At 37.3% G+C, this 26,412-nt stretch overlaps 1 protein-coding gene across 3 annotated transcripts in view; it reads left to right on the top strand.

The window, feature by feature from the left end:
* PARD3B (par-3 family cell polarity regulator beta) overlaps positions 1-26,412 on the top strand; it is a 1,039,317-nt gene that overhangs the window by 664,344 nt on the left and 348,561 nt on the right. The window contains exon 17 of one of the 3 annotated variants that reach the window (XM_060152238.1): positions 11,878-12,057. The exons of the other annotated variants lie outside the window; for them this stretch is intronic. Coding sequence (XP_060008221.1) covers positions 11,878-12,057 — 180 coding nt within the window. The remainder of the gene's footprint in view (positions 1-11,877; positions 12,058-26,412) is intronic. 3 annotated transcript variants of the gene reach the window in all.

The following is a 26,412-nucleotide window of genomic DNA, read 5'->3' as shown; positions in this document are numbered from 1 at the left end:
GTGTCTTCTGGCTTCTACTGTGAAAAGTCAGCCATTGGTTTAATTGGCCTCTCTGTACCAGTGATCAGTCTTTTCTCTGGACACTTTTAAATTCTCTTTGTCTTTGATGTTTACTTTCACTACCATCTAGGTCTTGCTGTAGATTTCTTTATATTATCTTTCTTTGTATATAATGTGTCTCCTATGGCTGTATATTAATGTTTTCCATCACTTCCGGGAAATTATAAATTATAAATGTTAATGTGCCTCTTCCCCAGTGGAACTCCTATTAGATGTATGTTAGACCTCACTCTTCAGCCATGTCTCCTAGACACTCTTTCATACTTTTCTGTCGCCTTGATTCTGTATTTCATTCTGAGTAATTTCTCCAGGTCTGTCTTCTAATTCCAATTTGGTATCTACATATCTTTCATGTTTCTGCTGATTCTCATCCACGGTGACTTTTTCTTGATGGATTTGGTCATTTCTCTTTAGGATGTCATACTTGGTTGGATTTAATGTGTGAGCATTTGGGGGAGCCTGATTTGCATGTGCTTTTCTCCACAGAAGATTTAGATTTGCTGCTTCTGGGGTACAAGCAGAGTACTACTAACCTGGAACCACTTTCATATAATTTCTTGGCTAACAGCTTAATTAATTGAGAGAAAAATAAACTTGACTTAATACCTCCAAGAGGACAGTTGTCCTGTGGTTGAAAATTCTCAAAGAGACATGAAGATTGTCTTTTTGTGGGTTGTTTTGTTTTGTTTTGTTTTCATTGTTATTTTTCCTTTCTAGAACCAGAGTAAAGAGAGATTTTCTTGAACTCGCTTTGCTGAGGAAAGTGTATTTGATTGTTGAGGTTTCTTAGCCTACCCTTCTACTAAGGTTGTAGATCCTTTTGCAGGTTGCTTTGCTTCAGGATTTCCCTTAATTTCCTATGAGCTAAGCAGTGCATTTAAATGTATATTTGTTTTAATTTATCCAGGATCTATTTGTATTTTATTATCGGGATTTTGAGAATTAATACATAGCTGGAAGCGGAAGTCTCTAGTCTAATAATTGCTGACTGAATGAATGGATGAAAGAATGAATGATTATCCTTCGTAAATGGCTGAGTTCAAATAAACCATTGGGCTCAATGCAGATTAAAGCACATGTTCACCCAGACATGGTTTTATCTCACTGAGTCTGGATTGCTTTTGACAAAATACTCTTTAGAAGTATATGGAAAGCCACAGGACATAGGAACAAAGCTGGGAATGATGTCCATAATATGCTGAGAAAGTCTGAAATGGAAAATTCCCTTCATCAGAAACCACATAGTAAAAAGTGCTGGTTATATTTGTAGTTTCAGGCTATGATTTACGACACTGTCTAGAGATTATTAGAATGATTCATTGTTATAGGAAGAAATAAAATAGGGTTTACAAAGGAGCTTTTATCAGATTATGATTTGCCTTGTCATGAAGTTGGGAAGAAGAGGCTTATCAGGCTATTTGTTGTCACTGCCTATGTGGGCCGTGGATCAGATGCTGATTAGAATTGTTTTCTGGACTCCTAGAACACCCTCCAGAGCGAATTCCTTGTCACGACCACACCCAGAGAGTAGTTTATGAGAAGGCTGTTTGATAGATCCTTTAGGTACTAAAACAAATCAAAACCAGTCCTGTTCATTCCAACAAAAGCCGTCCTTCCATACGTTCTCCTTTTTGCATCAAATGCTCTTTGGTTTTTCTCTTTCTGAAGTCCAGAAATTCTGATACTTTTATAGAATTTTTGTGCAACTTCTCATTTATGCAAGACATGTTAGCATAGAATAGGTGCTGAGATTGGGCAAAGGAACAACATGAGAATTTGGATGATGTCAGCTTATACTCCTGAAACTGAAGAGCTTATCTTTGCTGTTAGCGTCTACTAGGATTAAGGAAACCCCCTTAGTTCTCTGGAATGAAAATACTAGCTTGGTAAGCATTAGTACAATAGATGATGTGCTTGTTGCCTGTCGTGCATGAAGAAATCAGTAGACTTTTGTTTTTCTTCTTCTTTCTCTGTGCCATTTCATCCTTTGTTTCTATGAATTAGAATTTCTGGGTATGGCATCCAGGGCTGACACTGCACACACAATACCCTTGGCTCCAAGGAGGTCGTGAATTTGGATCATTTCCCAGATTATACATCTGCCCCTGTAGCTTGCATTTCAGAGCGTATGGCCATGGCAGAGGGGGCATATTAGAAATTGTCCCTGCATTGCTTCTGAAGTGTAAGAAAGAGGAAGCACCTTTTCATCCGGTCATGAAGTTGTTACTTGAGTGTTAAAACGGTATGGGTAAAACTGTTTTCTTGTGAATTCCCTTCAGTAAGTTAAAATGCATTCAGTGTGTTGCTGTCACAGAATTCATACAAAGTACTATATGGTAGAAACACACAACACAAAAAAACCTGAATTTTTTTAAGGAATTCATATGTCATTTGAAATGCGTACAGCCATGCCTATGAGAAGGAACAACTTGAAATGGTCCATTTATTGCTTTACATTGTATTCATTTCTCAAGTGCTAACACATAATTTTTCTTAAAATATTTATATCTACATGCAAGTATTCATTGGAGTAGTATGTTTATTTCCAGGGATATCAGCCATTAGGGCTTCTTTTGAAATTGTGAAAATTTAAGATTCTGCAAACTAGGTATCGAATACTACCAAAAGGCAATTTAGGGCTAATTTGAGGCCCAAGGTAACCGGTGAGCTGCTGTGAGGATAATGCTTTGTGGATCTGGAGAAAGAAATAACAAAAGTAAGAAGGTAAAGAGGTGAATGTTAGCGGAGATGTCTCATTCTCTCTCCTCAGCTAATCAGTCACTTGTGTTCTGAATATATCCCCAGCTATTTCTTCCAAGGCCTTCTCCAATCAATGAATGGCTTTCTTTTCCATCTTCATATTCTTCCGCATCTTTGGCTCCTTCCTTTCATCCAAGGAGGAATAATCCAGGTGAGAAAGAAATAGTGAGTGGAAATGGTGGGAGTATATGGAAGCAGGGAGTAACAGAAGGAAGGAGAGTCTAAGCAAAAGCAATGGATAGCAGTAAGTACAAATGGGAACTATGTCTTAGAAGTTGGTTTTCCTTGCTAAGGTGTCTCACATGATCACTTAAATAGCAGACAGGTTGACCATGTTAAAACAAAACCTGGACCATGTCATTTTTCTTCTTTGAAGCCTTCATTAAGGATCAGCTATATAACCAAACATAAAAAGAAAAGAGGACCTCCACCTGTACCTTACATTAGATAAGAAATTTATTCAGAATGATTCATAAATCTAAATGTAAAAGCTAAAACTTTAAAGCTTCTAGAAAAAAATAGGAGAAATTTCAGTGCTAGTTGATTAAGCAGTACATCTTTTAGGACCAGCTAGACTACTGAGTTATTTTAAGTAAGCAGTAGTGAGAGGTTGAAGACGACTGTTAAAGAGAATAGGAGAATTGATAAATGTGTTATAAAAGATGTTGCAGATATAGGGAATATAGGACTTGACAATTTCCTGTATTTGGGGACAAGAGATGGGGGGGACTCAAAACTTACCTGAGACTTTTAGGCTGGAAGATCAGCAGGAAGGTGGTGCCTTGGACCAAATGAAAGGAACCATGAAGAAAAGCCAAATTATGAGGAAGAGGCATTTGAAAATACTAGTCTGGAACTCAAGAAAGAGGTCAAGGTTAGCAATACAGATTTAGAAGTCATCTGCAGAGAGGAGATATTGAATCTTGGATTTGTCCACAAGATTGCACAGATTAAATTAAGTAATAATTCTTTAAAAGAGTTAGTAGCCATTAATTCATTTGGTTAACTAAAAGCTTAAGATGAAGGCAAAGGCAGTTACTAGGGTTAATGATCAGTCTTATTTTTGCTATTATCATGTTCAATAACTTGAAACGACTAGGATTTTTCTCTGAGAATTAGCAGCTGTATGGAAATGCAAAATTTCTAGCAGTCACAAATTCCATATCAAGTTAAGTCAATTTATATATTTATATTCTTAAGGGATCTTAAACACACAAATGAGATTTTTGTTCAAGTTTTTAAATATTAGGTGGATATGAGTGCATAGAAGTCATTATGCAATGAAATTTGCGCTGATTTTGCCCATATCGTCTTGGGTTTTCTTTTAAAATGCAATTTTTTGCTTGTTATCATATTAGTTGTTTAATTACTTAAAATTAATTAAAAATACTGTTTTACACACATACATAAAATGTGAAGGTTTGCAAAGAGTGACTATTATATCTATAGTTAATTAGTAATTCGTATTACCCACATATAAAATCATATATTTTAATTTGCATCGTCTCTAGGCTTGTGTTTGCTGGTATTAATGCTGCAATTTTCACAAAAATTGCTCTAAGCTTTACTTTCCTCAGAACAAGCAGGGAAAAAATATCAACACTGAAACTGGTTGGAGGTAACACCAATGACTTACTCCAAGATAAATTAATATTTCCTTTTTCTTAGGCTTAGACAAAGAAAAGACTTCCAAGGATAAAAATAAAATGCCTATGTACACGGCGGCCTTTGAGGACTATTGGAGTGGTGTATAGAATAGATACACTTTCAAGAGTCAAAATCTGATGTTCAGTGTCTAAATGTTAGAAACAATCGGAATATTTACTTTTAAAATTATGTGAAGGGCTCTGCAGCTTTTTCTTCATTGAATTTTGATGTGCTGATATAATGATGACAGTGTTTTTCTACCTACAAGTGGGATAATTTCTTATATGTGGGGATTAGGATGGAATCTCAGGTGCTTTTTGATATGCTACTTTCAGTATTGCTACTGACATATTGAGACTTCACAGAAAAGAGACTGAACGCGGTGTAGTGATGTAGATGTCACTCTTCATTGTTTTATTCTCAGAAATGAGAAAAACTCTCTTCTAGAAAACGTTGATAACAAGGAATATTTTTTATTTTTTAAAATAATATTCAGTGCTCTTTTTAAAACCTGATATTCATTGAATACAGTAGATTCAAGTCACATGCTAGTATAGAAAATTGAGATATGCAAATCTTTGGATTTTTCAGAAGTGAATTTTATCAGACACATATTTATTAAATTAAACAGGCTATCAACTAGAGCCTAGAAATTCTCTGTTCATACAGATTTTTATCATCTTGGAACTTGGCTGGGACATAAAATGTAAATCTTGAGAGAAGTGCTTTTGATTTTTATTAAAAGTAACTTGCACATCATATAAGGCATCAATCAGAAGACTCATTAGGAACATCATACCAAAACATTAAAATGTTTCTTCTACTAAGATCATACCACTGTATCTTTGAAATGCCTAGCTTCTGATCTGAATATGCTTTGCCTTTTAGACTTCCATTTGAAGGAAGGAAAAGTAAATTTTGATTAAATATCTATTGATTTACTGTCTCCTAAACCCACCAGATAGAGTTTGTCTAAGACTAAAATGCAGTTACCTCTAGAGTAAATTTTGGCATATGAAATGGAATTTGGAAACTGTTTAACTAGACACAGAGAATTCAATCAATTTATAACAAAAGTAAGGTGAACACGATCTTATGTCGTTCAAGATGCAGTGGTATTTTAAGGAGGGAAAAATAAATTTAAAAGAAATTCAGTTTTATAGCTCATAACTTCATGCAACATTGTAGATCAGAAATACAATTATTGGAGTCTTTGTTGGTGTCGTAAGCAACTGTTGCTTAGTGATTTCCCTGGAGGCACATGTGCTAGCATCTAACGCTGAGAGAGAGTTAGGTCGGGGGAAGTACTTAGCATAGCACCTAGAACATACTAAGTATTAAGTAAATGTTAACAAGTACTATGATTTTTGTTGCTATTTTCTTTACCAGTCTGTGTCTCTCTTTACCTTTCTCCCTTCACTCTAATGTGAAAAAGCATGATCTTGGCTTCACTAGATTTGAACTACTGATTCTATTTTTTTGACAATAAAAGGATTCTTTTCAGTATCTTGTCCTGTGTCAGCCATCCTTGAGGAAAGAGGAAGAGGTGGGCGATGGTGAGGGTCTCCTTGTGGACTTCTCTTGCACATGTAGTTTTCAGAGTCAGGTTGAAGGAATATAAGTGATTTTCAGTGAGACATGCCACTTTTCAGACTTGTTATTGAATAACTCTTTCAGTCCAGGCTATTAGGAGCATTTTCAACAAAAAGAATCCCATCTTCAGTCTTAATGATACTAAAGGAAAAGTAGGAAAAGGGGCATTTCTCCGACAAGATTTAGAATATCTGCAGTTATTTTCCCAGAGGTTTTTGCTAAAATCGAAGCTAATCTAGCTCATTTTGAAATTTTACTAATGCATACCTTGGATTTTTAAAGATGAGAATTCACTCTAAGTTCCCTTTTCGTATTTTTCTTTGATAGTCCCAATAATATTTCTCTATTTCAGCCACCACTGATCACAGAACTTCTTTAACATTTTACCCTCATACAAATTATGACATCCAGTAGTAATTCTTCCTGTGCCTGATACTGCATGAAATACTGTGAGAATCCAAAAGAAGTAAAAGGCATAGGGAGCAGACAAGTTTTCAAAGAAGGTAAAACTTAGACACATGAAACAATTAAGAACAAGTGAACTCTGGAATAGAAAGTGCCAGATTGTGTGACACAGACAACAGGGCAACAGGGCTTAGAGACGGGCAAGATTAGCGCGGGCTGTATTCATCAAGGAAGGATTTGGCCTGAGCTTCGAGTGATTGGTTGGATTTGGATCACGATAGAAAAGAGGAGAAGGCATTCCAGGCAGCAGGGAAAGCAAAAGCAAGCTCAGAAGCAGAAATGTCACGCAAATGTCATCGTATGCCCTAATTTTAATGATCCTGCAGTCCTAGGAAGTGACTTTGATCTCCTTGTAATTTACATCAGCAGCAAAATATTCCAGTTTAGTAGCTGACTTCATTAGAGAGAAGGAAGATTGAAGAGTGAATACTGAATAAATCTATTTAACAAGTAATGATAGTAAATAAAAATATGAATAAGCTGAAGTTTTAGTTTCTAGCAATTCCAAGCATGTTCTTTAGTCCCTGGCTTGGTTTTAAGAGGACAGAATTCCTAGGGCGTCATAAAGGACCTCAAACATTCAAGATAACTAATCTAATCTCTAAACTAGAGGAAGGATGTTTTTCTTAATACTGTAATGAAAAAGACTGCTGCCGTATTTTATGTGGCACCAACCCTGTTGGTTATTAATCAAACTCGTAAGGCTAAACTGCAGGGCTGCTCTCATCCTTGGGTCTTTAGTGAGTGAGCCCTAGTAAACATAACCATCATTCTCCTTGCCTTCTCCAGTGAGAAGGAATGCTGACACCGAAATGTTTTAGAGTCAGCTGCAAGAACTCATTAATATTGTGCCAAAGTAGGAACTGCTGATCATCAGGGATTTGATCACAAAGTAAATTAGAGGTTGTGCATCACCATGTCTTGTGACAAACATGAATTAGTAAAAGTAAATAAGCATGAAGACAGACCGATTAAGGTCTGCTTATATAATTGGTTCTTGAAAACACTTTATTCCAATATATTAGGAGAGAAATGAGCATCAACTTGGAAATCAGATTGACTCTGTCATAACACTGAACAAAAGAACTGTTAGAGGTTTGTAGTAAGAGATCCTGGCAGAGGCCAGTATCGATTCAGATTACTGGTCAGCACTCTTAAGATGCTGTACTTTTCTGGGTGTTAAGAATCCCCTGGGAAAATAAGAGAAAGAAAATTGAGTTTGCAGTGCACAGAAACATTTGATTTGAAATGAGGTCTAAAGAACCTAGTGCTCTAATGTCACTAGTGTTATGAGGAAGTAATTTGTGGATAAAAAGTAAAAAGGAAGGTCCAAAAGTAGTACTAAAATTTTAATTCTGAAATATATGCCCAGCCCAAAATAAGCTAAAAATATATAGTTTTGAGTAACATACTAGAAGTTTGGCAAAAGAGAAGACCTCTTAACTCTTCAGAAAAAATTTTGAAATTAGTGAAGGTTTAAATGTGATCATGACTGGAATAGAAGTGGAAAAAGAACAAGAAATCACATCATTTTAACAACGTCATTAATGAGGTGATAGCAAGAGACTCTCATAGAAGTTATTTCATTTGTAGACTGGAATTGCTCAAAAGGAAGAAAATGTAATATTCTCGTAAAAAAAGACATGCTCAAGTGTGAATTTCCAAGAAAGTGGTTTATCCTATTAATGAAATAAGTATAAACCATCCAGTTTCAGAAAACCTATGAGGTTGGAAGAGTGGGTATTCCATTTTGTAGGTGAGGAAACTGAGATGTTGATACAAATAGTAAGGGTTCTATCAATTTGAACCTAAGTCACTTTAAATTTTTAAAAATAAATCACTCAAAACTGTTACAATTTTTGCATTTGACTTCAAATGAACAGGGTAGATAAATTCCTACCTAGATAGAAACTTATTTTATTATAATTTCCTAATTCCTCAAAGATAAGTTCTCAATGATTAAAAGTCTCTTGAGTGTCTTTCAAACAGCATTTAGATTTTTGTGTTAAAACTTTTTGGTACTTAATCCTAAGGAACTAATGATACACTCGTATAACTAAATAGACTACTTTCAAGTTGTTTTCCAATTTTAGTTTTTTTGTCATTAGTAGTATATTTCAGACATAATAAAGGAAGCCAGGAGCCTTTTTCACGTCATGCTTCATGCGTAGGAGAGAGAAAGCAATGCGGGCACCTTGTTAGAATTTCCAAGAACTTTTATGTTCAGGAATTTATAGTCAGGCATTTCATTGATTTTTTTTTTTAAGTTCCCCCAGGGGCAATTGAGCTCCTGGGCTGCTGATTCTCATAACCAAACTCATACCTGACAAACAAAAATGCATTACTTCGTGACAAGGTATAATTAGTAATTTCCCTCTAAACTGGAATAGTCATTTTAGCTGTCAGAGATTTTTTTTTTCCTAGTAAAAAAAATTCCCTTGCAAAAAGCAAATTAAGATCTGAAGGATACTTACCGAGTTGAGCAAGCAAGGGGAATTGGATTACGTGAAAAGAAGCTATATGTGTTTCCACTTTTGGAATGTTCCATAGACTAAATGTTCTCTAGGATTCCTCCTGATACTTTCACCAATCTCCTCATTCACAAATAGCAGTATTATGTGTAATTTTCTCCCTGAAATAAAGCAAATAATGGAAGGTTTTAAGAGACATCTTCAGATCCTTCAGATAATAATATTCTAAGTACAGGACTAAATTAATTCATAATACTATAGTGTGTCAGTTAAGAATGCTCTAGGCTACAAATAACAGAAAGCTCTACTACTGTTAACCTAAAGATGTAGGATATATGTCTCTGACATAATAAGTAGTCTAGGGAAAGTCACCTGCTGGCAGGGAAGAGGAGGAGGGAGAGTTCACTGGGTAGGAGGCTGGTTGTGTCTCTGGCTATCTTGGCTTCTCCCCCTTGACACTTTCATGGCAACTCTGGGCATAAGGCCCACGGTGAAAACAGGAAAAGGTAAAAGGAGTGAAAGGATAGTGCCAGCCTTGTCTGTCCTACTGGTAAAACACAAGGCCTCCCCCCACCCAGAAGGCTCCAACCCACTTCCGCACATAGCTTTTTACCCAGAGTTGGCTCACTTTCAAAGCTGGAAGCAAAACCTGGGATATGAGTATTTGATTTTCTAACCTCTATTCCAGAAGCAGGGAAGAAAGAAGGTGGTTGGGAATGGGATTGGAATAACCAACCAACAGTGATTGTCATGCCACAAAAAATAATAAGTGCTGCCACCAAAATAAACTTTAATCATAAATTACATTATTCCATTATAGCTTACCTGGATCTAGAAAATAATCACTTAAGATGAATTACCATATATCCAAAGACCAGCAGAGAAAATCACACTCCCAAAGATTTCAGAAGCTGGACTTTCTGCCAGGTGCACTTTCTGCAAAGTGATTCAGATTCATGCCTCAACAAAATATCAGATTGCTTCCAGACGAGGGCCTTCAGAGTCACTTGAGAATATATGAAACTCCAGTGTCAAGCATTTGCTGCAGAGGGTGAGAGCAGGAAACCCTCATAGTCCCCATGTTTGAAGAATTTCCTTCATGAAAAAAATAGCATTGATAAGCAATAGTGATTGACTGATTGGTGATGCAATCTCTGACATATAAGTAAATATGCCAGTAACATAAGTAAATATGCCAATGATATGTGTATATAATTTTAGCCCAAAGCAAAAACAATTTCTCTTTTAGGATATTTGTGAGCTTACTAAAATGTACAGTTGCTAGTCATCATCATTTTGATATTTAGAAATAACTCACAAGTCCTCATTATAGTTGCCTATTATTTTCTTAAGGGGACTCAAATGTAGACCAGAATCCCCAGGTTGGAAACCACTCAACTTTCCACTGATGCTTCCACATTGATTTTGAAAGAAATCATTGTAGGGTGTTAAGTAGACTTATTGATTATTTCTTGATATATACAAATACCAGGTCATTATGTTTTACATCTGAAACTAATATGATGTTATATATCAACTATATCTCAATAAAAAATTGTATCAGACATAAAAATTATTTTATTTTAAATTGGTTACATTTTAACAGCGTATTAGCTTCCTCTGATAAGATTAGTAAAAAATGTTCTTATTTTGTCTGATTCTCTGAATGAAAGGGAAACAGTTTGATTCTGGTAAAATTTTGCTTAATTTGATTTCTCAGAATTTAATACTGCAGTATATATTCTACCACCTTGTCACACATTTTCTTAGACAGTCCTATTTTAGATAATCTGTCCCCTCATTCCCCTGATTATTTTCCTCATAATCATATTTGCATTTGACAGAACATACATACCATAAACAGCACCAGTAGCAGGAAATGTGTAGACTTTAGTATATTGTATATAAGGACTATTCAATTTTTAAAATTAGCTGTTTCAACTAGAATGTGTTTGGCTGCAAGTAACAGATAATCAGTGACAATGGTTTCACCAGAAAAGAGTTTATTTCTCTCAGGCATCATGAAGGGCAAAAGCAGTCTGGCCAGGATTGGTATAGTTGCTCAAACAAGCCACCAAAGCACCAGCCTCCTTCTGACCTCCTGCTGCTCCATCCATACCATGTGGCTTTCAACCTCACGTTTGCAAAAAGGCTGCTGCCCCTCCCTGTTCCAGGCAGGAAGGAAGATAGATGAAGGGCAAAAGACATAAGACATAACGGCTGATTCTTCCCCTTTTATCCAGAAAACAACAGCTTTCCAGAAATTTGACCTTAGAAGTTTGGGTTATATCTTATTATTCAAAACCATTACATAGTAACCCAGAAGTGCAAGAATACATGGGGAGATGAGTACTTTGAACTAGTCACGTTGCTTCTTCAAGCAAAGTCAGGATTTCGTTAGAAAGAAGAAGGTAAAAAAGGATTTTGGATAGACAAGTAATTGTACTTAAGACAGATGAGTTAACCAAATAAAAATTGTCCCTTTTATTATATATTAGTTTTTTCCCCCTAAATTTAACTTAAAATGCCTAACATAATTGAAAATAAAGAAGTTTTGCAACGTAGACGCTAAAAGTTATAAATAAACTAGTTCAGTGTTCTCTGAACAGCAACTAACACGTACGTTGCAGGAATTTAATGAATAGTAAATTAAATTGTGTTGATTGCTTCAGTGATTTTCCTTAACCTAAATTTTCACTTTAACAGTTGCAACACAGTATTCATATATGCAATCAACTCTCAATTACCAAAGGGTGCATACTGTGAATTCCCATTATTGTTGGAAATTCCAGCTATCCATTTCTTCTTTGCATCGTCACCTAGTGGAAAGCTTTCACTCCTTTGTTAATCTTAGGGTGAACTCTGCTCCTTCTCACTATAGCAAAACACAACTGGAGTGGAAGCAGATGTGAGTTCCCTCTCTACACTTGGGTCAGCTTCCATAGAGGATCTTTCCTTCCCATGACCTTCTCCTCCTTCAGCAAAGATGTAAACCCTGAAGCATTTATCCAAAGAGCAGCTATTTTGAGGCCAGTCTTCTCCATCTTGACTATGAATCAAGGTGAGAAATATTGAGTATCAAATGCATTTGCCTAAGAGTGTACCAATTCCTCCTAAATTGAGCATCCACGTTCTTGTTTGAAATGTTGTGAGTTTATGGTGTGGAAAACACTTACTTTGTTCATTCAGTCAATCGTGTATTCATTTGACAAATACCTGTTGAATTCCTACCATGTGCTGTATATCATGCTGAGCTCACAGTGCATATAGTCACACTGTATTCTGCAGCCATGTTGAATAGTATTTGTAAATGTAGCTTGAAAAAAACTTTACTTTCGTGACTTACCTACGTTGTTTCATTTTTGTTACTACATAGTCTACCAGGCTGTACAGCTCCATGATGGGGGTGGGAGGGGGCTATATATGTAAACTACCTGTGAGTCATGTGAGTGGTGTCCCAGGGGCTACAGAGGACACAACCCATCTGAGTGTATGCAGTTGCTCTGGTTGCTTTACTGCACATTTGAGGATTGGTTCCTGGTTTACATTACCCATATTATTATCTTAGGTAATTTAGACTTGGAAAAATACAGGATTTTTTAAAATCGGGCAATTTTCCCTCATATATGTATCTAGATCTTAGATAAATTACTAGTATTGCATTTACTTTCTATAAATATTAATCTTAAGACAATTTAATATCTATTTTCTTTCCTCTTTTGTGAATAGACAGCATGTCCACATGCTTTTGCTACAGCACTTTGGGGTTTAGGATACCTCATAAACTTCCAACTTTGTAAATTTGCAGGAGTATTGGCCAACTGATTTCATTCCCTTGATGTATGGAGGAAAATACTTCATTCTTCAAGCCCTCTTAGAAACTTATATTGCAATTACTTACAATATTACTGCAAAAAAAAACCCTACCATCTTGTTCACTCCAGTGAGAAATGTTTATTATTAAACATTTATTATTAAACAAATATATGTTATATAACATTTGTTTTTATTAACACTTCCTTTTTCTATATTCCTTATTTTACATAGTTCACTTTTACGTTGACGACTTTTTTAAAAAATTATTTCTGCTTAATTTTTATCTGAAATTATTCAGGAAGCTATGTCACTGTATCTTTGACATTTTCAATATGTCTTTTATTAAACACAGTATTTGTCTTCAATTAGTGACAAATGTAAAGTTTAATTTTGGCAACTTTTAAGTCCTCTTCAGAAATCATTATATTACTTTACAGATGATCCATAGCATTTTCTCTTCTTGGTTTTTCAACAAGTTGTCTATAATATGTAGGCCTTAATATTACCTTTGTAATTTGAACTATTAAAAAATCTGTGGTAAAAAGAGGAAGTACCATTTTACTAAATATTCTTTTAATATTTTAAAAGCAATTCCCATTGTTACCATTGCCTTAATTTTTATTATCCTTTATTGTAGAGTTGCATGTTTTTTTTGAAGGGCTTTTAGCTTTGTTTGTTTTTTTTTTAATAAATTTATTTATTTGGCTGTGTTGGGTCTTCGTTTCTGTGCGAGGGCTTTCTCTAGTTGCGGCGAGCGGGGGCCACTTTGCATTGCGGTGCGTGGGCCTCTCACTGTCATGGCCTCTCTTGTTGCGGAGCACAGGCTCCAGACGCGCAGCTCAGTAGCTGTGGCTCATGGGCCCAGTTGCTCCGTGGCATATGGGATCTACCCAGACCAGGGCTCGAACCTGTGTCCCCTGCATTGGCAGGCAGATTCTCAACCACTGTGCCACCTGGGAAGGCCAAAGGCTTTTAGTTTTACTCGCCCTTTGCTTCTAGATTTCTAACTGCTTGTGAATCTTTTGAATTTACATTTAGACATGAGAGGGAAAAAAATGTGAGTAATGCTTGCTAACTGTGGGATGACTGCAGACTGAGAAGGAAGTGAATAAAGAGGTAATATATAATCACAAATCAACCCCCAGGCCCAGTGTTAGCTTCTTTCAGTACCCTATTGGACAGGGAAGATCTCTTCTGAGTTTCACAGATTAGCAAAAACTTCCTTGTATTTACCATGTACTGAAAATACAGTTAGCAGTGTGTATGGCGAGAAGAAAGATAATGAAAAGAGAAATTAGTCTCTGAAAAGCACATTCTAATGAGGCCATGAAATGCAAGTTCATGTGTCTTCTCTCCAAATATTTATTTAAGAGATCCAGCAATAGAAGCCAGGAGCTGCCTGCCTCTTTGGATTACCCAAAAGAGGTGATTGTGGTTTCATAATAGTATTAAAAAAAATCAAGAGAAGTAAGAAGAGCCACAGTCTTGCAGCCTGTGGAACAAAAAATACATTCACAGAAAAATAGACAAGATGAAAAGGCAGACGGCTATGTACCAGATGAAGGAACAAGATAAAACCCCAGAAAAACAACTAAATGAAATGGAGATAGGCAGTCTTCCAGAAAAAGAATACAGAATAATGATAGTGAAGATGATCTAGGACCTCAGAAAAAGAATGGAGGAAAAGATCGAGAAGATGCAAGAAATATTTAACAAAGACCTAGAAGAATTAAAGAACAAACAAACAGAGATGAACAGTACAATAACTGAAATGAAAAATGCACTAGAAGGAATCAATAGCAGAGTAACTGAGGCAGAAGAATAGATAAGTGACCTGGGAGACAGAATGGTGGAATTCAGTGCTGCAGAACAGAATAAAGAAAAAAGAATGAAAAGAAATGAAGACAGGGCTTCCCTGGTGGCGCAGTGGTTGAGAGTCCACCTGCTGATGCAGGGGACACGGGTTCGTGCCCCAGTCCGGGATGATACCACATGCCGCGGAGCGGCTGGGCCCATGAGCCATGGCCACTGAGCCTGCGTGTTCGGAGCCTGTGCTCCGCAACGGGAGAGGCCACAGCAGTGAGAGGCCCGCGTACCGCAAAAAAAAAAAAGAAATGAAGACAGTCTAAAGGACCTCTGGGACAACATTAAAAGCAACTACAGTCGCATTATAGGGGTCCTAGAAGGAGAAGAGAGCGAGAAAACCCAAGAAAATATTTGAAGAGATCATAGTCGAAAACTACCCTAACATGGGAAAGGAAATAGCCACCCAAGTCCAGGAAGTGCAGAGAGTCCCATACAGGATAAACCCAAGGAGAAACATGCTGAGACACATAGTAATCAAATTGGCAAAAATTAAAGACAAAGAAAAATTATTGAAAGCAGCAAGGGAAACACGACAAATAACATACAAGGGAACTCCCATAAGGTTAACAGCTGATTTCTCAGCAGAAACTCTACAAGCCAGAAGGGAGTGGCATGATGTACTCAAAGTGATGAAAGGGAAGAACCTACAACCAAGATTACTCTACCCAGCAAGGATCTTATTCACATTCGATGGAGAAATCAAAAGCTTTACGGACAAGCAAAAGCTAAGAGAATTCAGCACCACCAAACCAGCTCTACAAGAAATGCTAAAGGAACTTCTCTAAGTGGGAAACACAAGAGGAGAAAAGAACCTACAAAAACAAACCCCCCAAAATTAAGAAAATGGTAATAGGAAGGTACATATCGATAATTACCTTAAACGTGAATGGATTAAATGCTCCAACCAAAAGACACAGGCTTGCTGAATGGATACAAAAACAAGACCCATCTATATGCTGTCTACAACAGACCCACTTCAGACCTAGGGACACATACAGTCTGAAAGTGAGGGGATGGAAAAAGATATTCCATGCAAATGGAAATCAAAAGAAAGCTGGAGTAGCAATACTCATATCAGATAAAATAGACTTTAAAATAAAGAATGTTACAAGAGACAAGGAAGGACACTACGTAATGATCAAGGGATCAATCCAAGAAGAAGATATAACAATTATAAATATATATGCACCCAACATAGGAGCACCTCAATACATAAGGCAAATGCTAACAGCTGTAAAAGAGGAAATCAACAGTAACACAATAATAGTGGGGGACTCTAACACCTCACTCACACCAATGGACAGATCACCTAAACAGAAAATTAATAAGGAAACACAAACCTTAAATGACACAATAGACCAGGTATATTTAATTGATATTTATAGGACATTCCATTCCAAAAACAGCAGATTACACTTTATTCTCGAGTGCACACAGAACATTCTCCAGGATAGAGCACATCTTGGGTCACAAATCAAGCCTCAGTAAATTTAAGAAAATTGAAATCATACCAAGCATCTTTTCTGACCACAGTGCTATGAGATTAGAAATCAGTTACAGGGAGAAAAACATAAAAAACACAAACACATGGAAGCTAAACAATACATTACTAAGTAACCAAGAGATCACTAAAGAAATCAAAGAGGAAATCAAAAAATACCTAGAGACAAATGACAATGAAAACACGACGATCCAAAACCTATGGGATGCAGCAAAAGCAGTTCTAAGAGGGAAATTTATAGCTATACAAGCCTACCTCAAGAAACAAGAAAAATCTCAAATACACAATCTAACGTTACACCTAAAGGAACCAGAGAAAGAAGAATAAACAAAACCCAACGTTAGCAGGTAGAAGGAAATCATAAAAATCAGAGCAGGAATAAATGAAATAGAAACAAAGAAAACAGTAGCAAAAATCAATAAAACTAAAAGCTGGTTCTTTGAGAAGATAAACAAAATTGATAAACCATTATCCAGACTCATCAAGGAAAAGAGGGACAGGACTCAAATTAATAAAATTAGAAATGAAAAAGAAGTTACAACAGACACTGCAAAAATACAAAACATCCTAAGAGGCTACTGCAAGCAATTCTATGCCAATAAAATGGACAAGGTGGAAGAAATGGACAAATTCTTAGAAAGGTATAACCTTCCAAGACTGAACCAGGAAGAGAGAGAAAATATAAACAGACCAATCGTAAGCACTGAAATTGAAACTGTGATTAAAAATCTTCCAAGAAACAAAAGTCCAGGACCAGATGACTCCACAGGTGAATTCTATCAAACATTTAGAGACGAGCTAACACCCATCCTCCTCAAACTCTTCCAAAAAATTTCAGAGGAAGGAACACACCCAAACTCATTCTATGAGGCCACCATCACCCTGATACCAAAACCAGACAACGATACTACAAAAAAAGAAAATTACAGACCAATATCACTGATGAATAGAGATGCAAAAATCCTCAACAAAATACTAACAAAGAGAATTCAACAACACATTAAAAGGATCATACACCATAATCAAGTGGGATTTATCCCAGAGATGCAAGGATTCTTCAATATATGCAAATCAATCAATGTGATACACCATATTAACAAATTGAAGAGTAAAAACCATATGATCATCTCAATAGATGCAGAAAAAGCTTTTGACAAAATTCAACAGCCATTTATGATAAAAACTCCCTAGAAAGTGGGCATAGAGGGAACCTACTTCAACATAACAAAGACCATATATGACAAACCCACAGGAAACCTCATTCTCAATTGTGAAAACCTGAAAGAATTTCCTCTAAAATCAGGAACAAGACAAGGATGTCCACTCTCACCACTGTTATTAAACATAGTTTTGGAAGTCCTAACCACAGCAATCAGAGAAGAAAAAGAAATAAAAGGTATACAAATTGGAAAAGAAGAAGTAAAACTGTCACTGTTTGCAGATGACATGATACTATACATAGACAATCCTAAAGATGCCCCCAGAAAACTACTAGAGCTAATCAGTGAATTTGGTGAAGTTGCAGGATACAAAATTAATGCTCAGAAATCTCTTGCATTCCTATACACTAATGATGAAAACTCTGAAAGAGAAATTAAGGAAACACTCCCATTTATTATTGCAACAAAACGAATAAAATACCTAGGAATAAACCTACCCAGGGAGCCAGAAGACCTGTATGCAGAAAACTATAAGACACTGGTGAAAGAAATTAAAGATGATACCAACAGATGGAGAGATATACCATATTCTTGGATTGGAAGAATCAATATTGTGAAAATGACTATACTACTCAAAGCAATCTACAGATTCAATGCAATCCCTATCAAATTACCAATGGCATTTTTTACAGAACTAGAACAAAAGATCTTAAAATTTGTATGGAGACACAAAAGACCCCGAATGACCAAAGCAGTCTTGAGGGAAAAAAACGGAGCTGGAAGCATCAGACTCCCTGACTTCAGACTATGCTACAAAGCTACAGTAATCAAGACAATATGGTACTGGCATAAAAACAGAAATATAGATCATAGATCAATATGGAACAGGATAGAAAGCCCAGAGATAAATCCACACACCTCTGGTCAACTAATCTATGACAAAGGAGGCAAGGATATACAAAGGAGAAAAGACAGTGTCTTCAGTAAGTGGTGCTGGGAAAACTGGACAGCTAAATGTAAAAGAATGAAATTAGAAGACACTCTTACACCATATGCAAAAATAAACTCAAAATGGATTAGAGACCTAAATGTAAGACCGGGCACTATAAAACTCTTAGAAGAAAACATAGGAAAAATAGTCTTTGACATAAATCACAGCAAGATATTTTTTGATCCACCTCCTAGAGTAATGGAAATAAAAATAAAAAGTGGGACCTAATGAAACTTAAAAGCTTTTGCAAAAAAAAAAAAAATCTAGGGTTGGCTTTGTTGTTTTTAATCCTGAATTCTCTATTTTGTCAACAGAAAATAGAGAGATGACACAAATTCAGTTTGATGTCCTTAGGAGAGAGAAGAAGTTTAGCAGGGATTTTTTTCATATCAATGCAGTTGTTCCAATACGAATGCAGAAGCTCTTAATGCTTGTGAGTGTGGTATTTACATTAATGGAAGTGGAAGGTATCATCTCAGGTATGTTGGTGGTGTTGTCATTATTTAGTCTGAGAACTCTATTCAGAGAGAGTCTTGATACAAGTAACTGAAGCTGTTGCCCTCACTGAGGTGTTCTCTCCCTGAAAATTTGTAATGTACACAATAATCTGTATGTAGTTAACATTAATTGCTGATACAGGGAAGTCGTATTTGAAAGGAAAAGAGGGCCAGAGGAAATTTGGATGGGAGAGCATTCGGCAGCCTCCTTTTATGGAGAGCCAGCAGGAGAGTTTTAAGGCCTCCAGCTCCGTAGTATTTATACAGTATTTGTGGTATTTTCCTTTTTCTTTTCCTATTCATCCTTAGTAGAAGAAAGGACAAAAAGACCTGGTGAAAAGCTTCACCAGGAAAAGGGTTTTTTTTTGCCAGAATTTAAAAGAAGACAGAGTCGGAGCCCAGTGTTACCTGTGGAGGAACTGAGGGAAGAAGAGCAAAGGCAAAAGGCCTTAGATAGTGGGAGAGGGAGGCAGCACCCACCAGCATCCAGATGGCCCTCCTGGAAATGTGGGGAACTTTCTCCTGGGAAAGTAAGCGGAGTTCCAAACTATGGCTTGCGGCAGTTATGAGCCAATGTACACACAGCAACTTCTGCCTCTGAGCTTTGATGAAACCTCGGAGAAGAGAGGCCCAAAGAACTTTAGTAGAAAATGTGCCGCCCTGGTTGGGAGACCTACCTGTAGCCGTCGCTCCTGGCTTTTGAGTCTCAGCTCCGCAGCTGGTTCAGCGTGTGACCCTGCGGCACTCTGAGCCGCAGCTTCTTTAGCTTTGAAATGTGGGTACTAAGAATATCAACCTCATAGGTGAAGATGGATCTAGATGATTCATGTAGAACAACTAGCACAGGTTCCGGTACTCAGGACAACCTCCCTGTATGTTAATTGATGATCCACATATTTGCAACAACAGGGATGCAATTAAAAAAGAATCCATGCTGTAAGCGATCAAGGAGGGCAGTCTTTGAGACTATTAGGCAAGTTCAGTTAGTCAAACAACAAATAATTATTGAATGTCCACTCTGCAGGGCATTGATACGAAGGTGACCCTGACTTCACACCTACCTTCAAAGAGCTTAGAGTTTAGTAAGGAGGACAGATACATGTTCAGACAATGTACAGAATGGTGCGTCATTTATCAGAGCTGTGGTATCACGTTGTGTAGGACCCTGCACTTGAAAATGGAGTACTTGAGTTCAGATCTCAACTCTGTCGCTCACTAGCTGTGTGACCTTAGATAAGGTACTTAACCTCTCTATGCCCAAGTTTCCCTTTATATAAGTGACAGTAATAATAGCACTTGTATCCAAGAGTTGTGGTGAGGATTAATCTTGTGAATAAGGTACAGTACTTAAAGTAATGCTTGGCACTCAATACGTACTAGTTTTTATGACATTGTAACAGAAATGAGGAACCTGACTGCTTACCTGTCCCTTCTTTCTTTTTTTGGCATAGAGGTGGTTAGGAAAGTTTTCCTGGTGGAAGTGGTGTCTTGAGGAAGAGCCTCCCAGAGAGGGGAGAAAAGGATCCTAGAAAGAGAAATGGCATGTACAAAGCCCCAAAGGAGGGAGCTAGCATCTTTGAAGGATAGCAATTAGTTCAAAATGGCTAGGATTTGGAAAATGTGGGGAAGAGCAAAGGAAGGAGAAGAGAAGTGAAGAGGCCAGGTCCTGAAGGGCTTTGTAAACTATCCTAAGGAGTTTGGACTTTCTCCCAAAAGCAATGGGGAGCCTAGAGGAGTAATTTAATCAAATGATCAAAAATCCTGGAAACAGAGGCCCAGAGGGTGAATGTGAATACACAAAGATAGCATTGAGCTGAGGGTTACATTTTGGAGAAGGCCCACATTTGGTGAAAGTGGAAAGAAAGGGCACCGGTAGAGGAGAATGAGAAGGAATGGACACCTTATGAGAATAACCAGGTAGCGCTGGGCCAGGACACATGGGGAGGATAGGATTTTAAGTAGAAAGGGTTAAGCAGAAGAGCGAGTGCGGCGGAGAGATCAAACAAAATAAGGCCTGAGAGAGGTTTATTGGTTCTGGCAATTAGGAGGTAATTGGTGACCTTCGAGCATCGACGAAGCACTGGAGCTGGACGCCATATGGCAGAGGATGTAGAGACCGGGAGAAACTAGGCTCCCTGGATAAGGCCTCCAGGTGCACCCAACCTGGCATTAAAAGAAGGGAAAAGAGAGAGGTTACAGACCTGCCTCTGAATAGAAGAGACTCAAGAGATGATTTCTGTGAAGAGAAAATTTCTAGAGGGATGGAGAGAATCAGGATGACTGTTAGATTCAGAAGGGAGAAGGAAGGGGGTCTCTCTTAATTGGCTCAGAAGACAGGACGGATACAGGAACAGAGACCATTTCTGAGGCTAAGAAAGGAGAGACTCAGAGGAGTTTTTTTTAAGTTTTGAGAATGAGGGGAAATATACTGGAATGGGGGGCTTGCGGTAATGGCAGGTTTTGAGTCAGCTGCTGTGGGAGGGGCTTTAGGGACTTAATGAGAAATGAGTAAAACAATTCCTGGGCACCCATGAGGTTAAGTGCTACTCTTTCACAATAAGTTAATGAATTTAATTTTTCTGTAAGCTTCCTGCAATTGTGAGAATGAAAAAAAAAATGTGTCCACTTAATTCCTTAAGAAACTTGAATTTAATTCAGAACTCCCAGAAGCTACTGAACTTTATAAAATGGTATTCATTTTCCAATTCCCTTAATTCTACTAACCTTTCCCCAAAATTCAACATTGCCTTTCAAAAGAACGGCCAAAAATAAGTGGTAGCGTTGCCAGTGCATCCTCTCCTTCCACTTTTGATATTGGCTATGTTTCAGAATTCATTTTTTTTTTTTATACAGCAGGTTCTTATTAGTTTATACATGTCAATCCCAGTCTCCCAATTCATCCCCCCCTTCCACCGCTTTCCCCCCTTGGTGTCCATACGTTTGTTCTCTACATCTGTGTCTCTTTACTTGTTAAAATGTTTCATTCCGATTTCCCAAAGCACTGGGCCCTATAGCTCCTCTAACTTTCACGAGTTGTAATTCTGTCTTACTCGTGTCTCTGCCATTCTCGCCGCCTCCAGTGTTGGAGGACTCATCCCATTCATGTGTTTCCTCTATTACCAGCTTTCCTCATTATATTATTTCATGTTTTCAGTTTTTTGCTTTGTTAATTATGAACATTTGCCATAATTTCACGTTGGCATTATTGAAACATCCGATTCTCCAAAGGGCAAGCTAAATGAATGTCTTACCACAAGGAACAGAATTTCTCCTTAAATCACTGCTTTTATTTGACCTTCGAATCACCGCAGTCTAGTTTTAGAGCCTTTCCCCAAAACTCTGAAAAGCTTCTTCTGAGTCACTTCATGGCATGCAGGACCCCTGAGAGGGCGAAGGCTGCTTTCAATGGCTCAGCCCGTCCCATTTCAGTAAAAGGACATCACTTCCCTAAAATGAACCCCTGCTTAGAGAACATTTCTCATTTTCTGATAGAGTCAAACCAGACCAAAGAGAAGCACATTCTGGGAAGTAAGTTTTCCAATGTTTCTGACCATAAAGCTGGGTTTCTGCAATCTAAGATTATTCCCAGCAGGAAGCCTAAGTACAGCCTGAAGCTACAGAAAAGAAGTATCCCTGTTTTACCTGTTATGTCTCTAAACTGTGATCACTTATTTTCATTCCAGAGCCATACTTTGTGCTGAACCATGAAAGCAAAAATACATTTAAAATATTAAACTGTAAGCCGTTAGAGAAGGGTAAAAGAATCCCTTTGTGTCGGGATTTCTTCTGTCTGAAGGGATGAATAGCAGTAGCCTTTCTCTGACATAAATAGCTTTCATATAATACCTTCCAGTGGGAAAAAAAAAATGGCTTTAGGACAAAATACAGTCACCACTCCTTTTCCCCATGCATGAACTTTGCACAGAAGAATAACATTAACAGATTATTAAACTATTTGTCACCAAAGGAAAGTAGATGGTAGTTTTGTGCCTTAGATAATTTGTAGCAAAAAAAAAAAAAAATCAAAGGGATAGTCAGTCTTCCCTTGCCTTGTTTTCACATTCACTCATTTTTCCCTTTCCAATGTATTCCACAATTGTCCTAGGCTTTCAAACTTGTGATTTTGTTCATTATTGCAAATGGTTTAATTTTCATTCTAAAATCTAGATTAGGTTTGAGTTCAGCGTGAGAGAAGGGAACCGTTGAAAAACACTTTTTTTCTTTCCTTTTTTTCCTAAGGGAAGGCTTTGGTTCTCAGAGGATATCAAATTCCAATGTCAGTTTTGTAAATCAGTATCAGGAAGTCTGTTGTCTTCCCAGGCCAGGCTGTTTGTCTTGTTTGTGTGTTTGTAGTAAACTCATCTGCAAGTGCTTCCCTGATAAAGTTAACACTTAGTTAATTACCCAGAGCCTTGACATGTCCTATAATTGCCATTTGGCTAACAAACCTTTGATACTTGTCTTGGGTAGGATTTGTTGAGGCCTAGAGAGGCAAGCTCTTGATGGATGGGGAACAAACCAAATAAATACAGTATTTTATGTTCTTTTAATTCAGGGCCAAGTGTATTTGGATGAAGTGTTTATTTAGTTTGCTGGCTGTTTCAAGATGCTGTGGTGTATTGATTCCTTTTATTACTAGCAGCCGTTTAACCTGACCTCTTCCAGATCCAGTATTTTAAAAGCCATAAATTTTAACTTTACTCATGAGCAAAGGCTGAAATGCTGTGAAAGCCTTTTTATTAGTTGAGCTCCACCATTCTCGATGCTCTCATGTCACCTGTGGCAACGATATTTAGGACTTCTTACATGAGAGTGGCTGGTCGAGTGCTGGTGGGGTTGGGTGGGGAGTGCAGGCAGCCATTAAAGGAAGTCATAAACATTTCAGGCATATAGGATTCCATGACGCGAGAGCAGACAGGTGCAGGAGAGAAGGGGCAGGCCTAAGGAGAAAAGGATTGGGGTTGATCGTGTTAAATAAACATTGACTTCAGCCTCTCAGATACTGAACACTGTTTGGAAACGAGGAACAGAACACCAGGTAACCAAGGAGCAGGTTTGAGCCAGAGACCAACTTGGGATGCCAGTCTTAGACAACTACCCTGATCTTCGTGTCCCAAGGTCCCAGGTACAACCTTAATCTCTGGAATTAAAACAAACTTAGAAATCATTTTTTTCCCCTAAGCTCTGAAAATATATGCTTCCCATCATAGACTGAGTTGAACGAGATCTTGGAGAGACTCTTTCTAGAATGTCAGTTCTTAACTCTTTGAAGATACCTGTCCTCTAAGGACAGGGAACTATTTTATGTCAATCAGCAAATCAAAACCATTTCATCTTGAAAGAGCCCAGTCATGAACCTCCTGGCCAGGTGTATACACTTTAAAGGGCCTAATTTTACATAAAAAGAAGAGAAGGACATATTATATATGAGTTTATTCCTGAAATGCATCAGTAGGTGAGAATGCCTTATATTTGGAGTTGAGGACAGGAAGAAACTTAATTCTACTTTGTGTGGCCTTCTGGTTTTAACTTAAGCACACCAGTAGCTGTGGTCTGCTTTGTAGAAAATTTCCCATCAGTTTTCTAATTATCAAAGATGTTTAAACAGATTTTCTTTTCTCAACCCTTAGACCTCTTTTTATTTAATCATGCAGCAAAACTCTAATACAGCATTAGTGAGGTTATCTAAGCAAAGAAGTATCATTTCACCATAGGAAAAACCCAAGCTATGAAGAGAAAAACTCATATTGAAACAATTTAAATAAAAACGCTTATGACAAAAGAGAAATGTGGAATGAGGAGATTTCCCCCCCATCTTCAGTTTATATTTCTCTGCAGAGGAATTTAATCCATAATGATATGTGTTTGTAATATATTTCTCTGCAGAGGAATTTAATCCATAATGATATGTGTTTGGACATGTTTTATTTTACCTTACCAATCTCTGTCTTTTTTTCCTTAAGGACGTAGTCTACCTAAGAATCCTTATACAACCTATGGCCAGAGACTTCTGTCCTAGCATTTTAAGAAGCCAGATATTTTTAATAACTTGAGTAAAACTTAAAAGATAACCCCTAACATTTGTCTCTTCTTTGGATATTTCAGTGACTTAAATATAAGAAAAATTAAATATACTTAAATGTCTTGCTGTTAAAATTAAGTTGCTTCCCCAAATCATGTTTCTTAAATCGCTAAAATAGGAGAAATGCTCTTAGTAATTCGAAAAATGAAAACAAAATCAGGGTTAAAACAACAACAGAATTTTACCATCTTTTACTTTTAAAAATTGCCAAAACTCAGTTGGCTATAGGTCTCACGGTATCCACATCATTGTCTGTCTTCATATAAAAACCAAAGCCTTCAGAGTGTGGGGATCTTTACATGACTATGGCCAAAGACTTCTGTCCTAGCATTTTAAGGAGCTAGGCATTCTTATTAATTCAGTTCCCTGAATTTGGTTTAATTCAGTGCACTAAACAACAGCAAAACGTTTAGTGTTTTCTTTTTCTACAGCCTTATTTAAATCAAGGTGGACCTGAACACATTCTTTACCCAAACTATCATGTGACCAACACCCCTTTTTGATAACCATGCATGACTTTTTTTTTAATTGTAGGAAAATACACATAACATAAATTTACCATCTTCAAGTGTGTAGTCCCATAGTGTTAAGTACATTCACATTGATGTGCATCCCACTTCTAACATACCAGGTATTCTAATAAATTCCCCTTTTCCCTGCAGTAAGCACACCACCTCTGCAGCCAGAACTGTCAGGGTGTATTTGATGATCTTGGGCAGAATGTTTCCTTCTACACCCACAAGAGGGAAAGCAGTTGTTACCTTGGGGAAGTTACTCAGATTTCTAGAAAAACTTTCTGTCGGGTTGGTTGTCATGGTGTGAATTAAAAGGTTATGTCAGAGGTTAAACTATGCAATTAAATCAAGAAAGCAGATTATTCTAGTAGCTGACATTAACTTTTGAAAAGAGACGGGATTAGCTGTACTTAGTCACATATAAAGTGCACAAAGCAAACACCGGGAAAAAAATTATTTCAGCAGGTTCCCTTGAAAGAAAATCATTCCATCTCACACCTCTAATTTTTCATCTTAATTCTGTCACTTCATGAGGCTCATTATCCTTTTCCAGATTTGCACACAGTGGCTGATGCGTTGTGACGGGTTGTTTTTGCTTTTCTGCCTTAAAAAAACATTCCCTCCCTCCCTAAATAATTATCTGTAAATTAACCTTTTCTCTTACTGGAATATTTAGTGAGATGGAGTAGAGAAAATAGGAATGTGTAAGCGAGACTCTTTGGACAGGAGATAAATTCTTCAAGGCCACGAGGGTATCATTTATTAAATGACTGCTACAGTCCACTAAATGGGCCCCTTTTGACCTGAAAGAGTTAATGCTGTATTGAAAGTGTCTGGGTTGTCCCCAGCTTTTCTCCCTTGGAAGGCTCTGACCCACTAATGGCGGTAATAATAATAACAGAAAACAATCCCACTTTGCCTCCATTACTCTAAAACTGTTAATGGTATCCTAATGTTTTTTTTATTCTTTAAGTGTAACTGAAAACTG

Source organism: Lagenorhynchus albirostris, chromosome 6 (assembly GCF_949774975.1).
Source record: "Lagenorhynchus albirostris chromosome 6, mLagAlb1.1, whole genome shotgun sequence".
NCBI lineage: Eukaryota > Metazoa > Chordata > Mammalia > Artiodactyla > Delphinidae > Lagenorhynchus > Lagenorhynchus albirostris.
The sequence above is the reverse complement of the archived record's forward strand: the minus strand, read 5'-3'. Positions and strand labels throughout refer to the sequence as shown.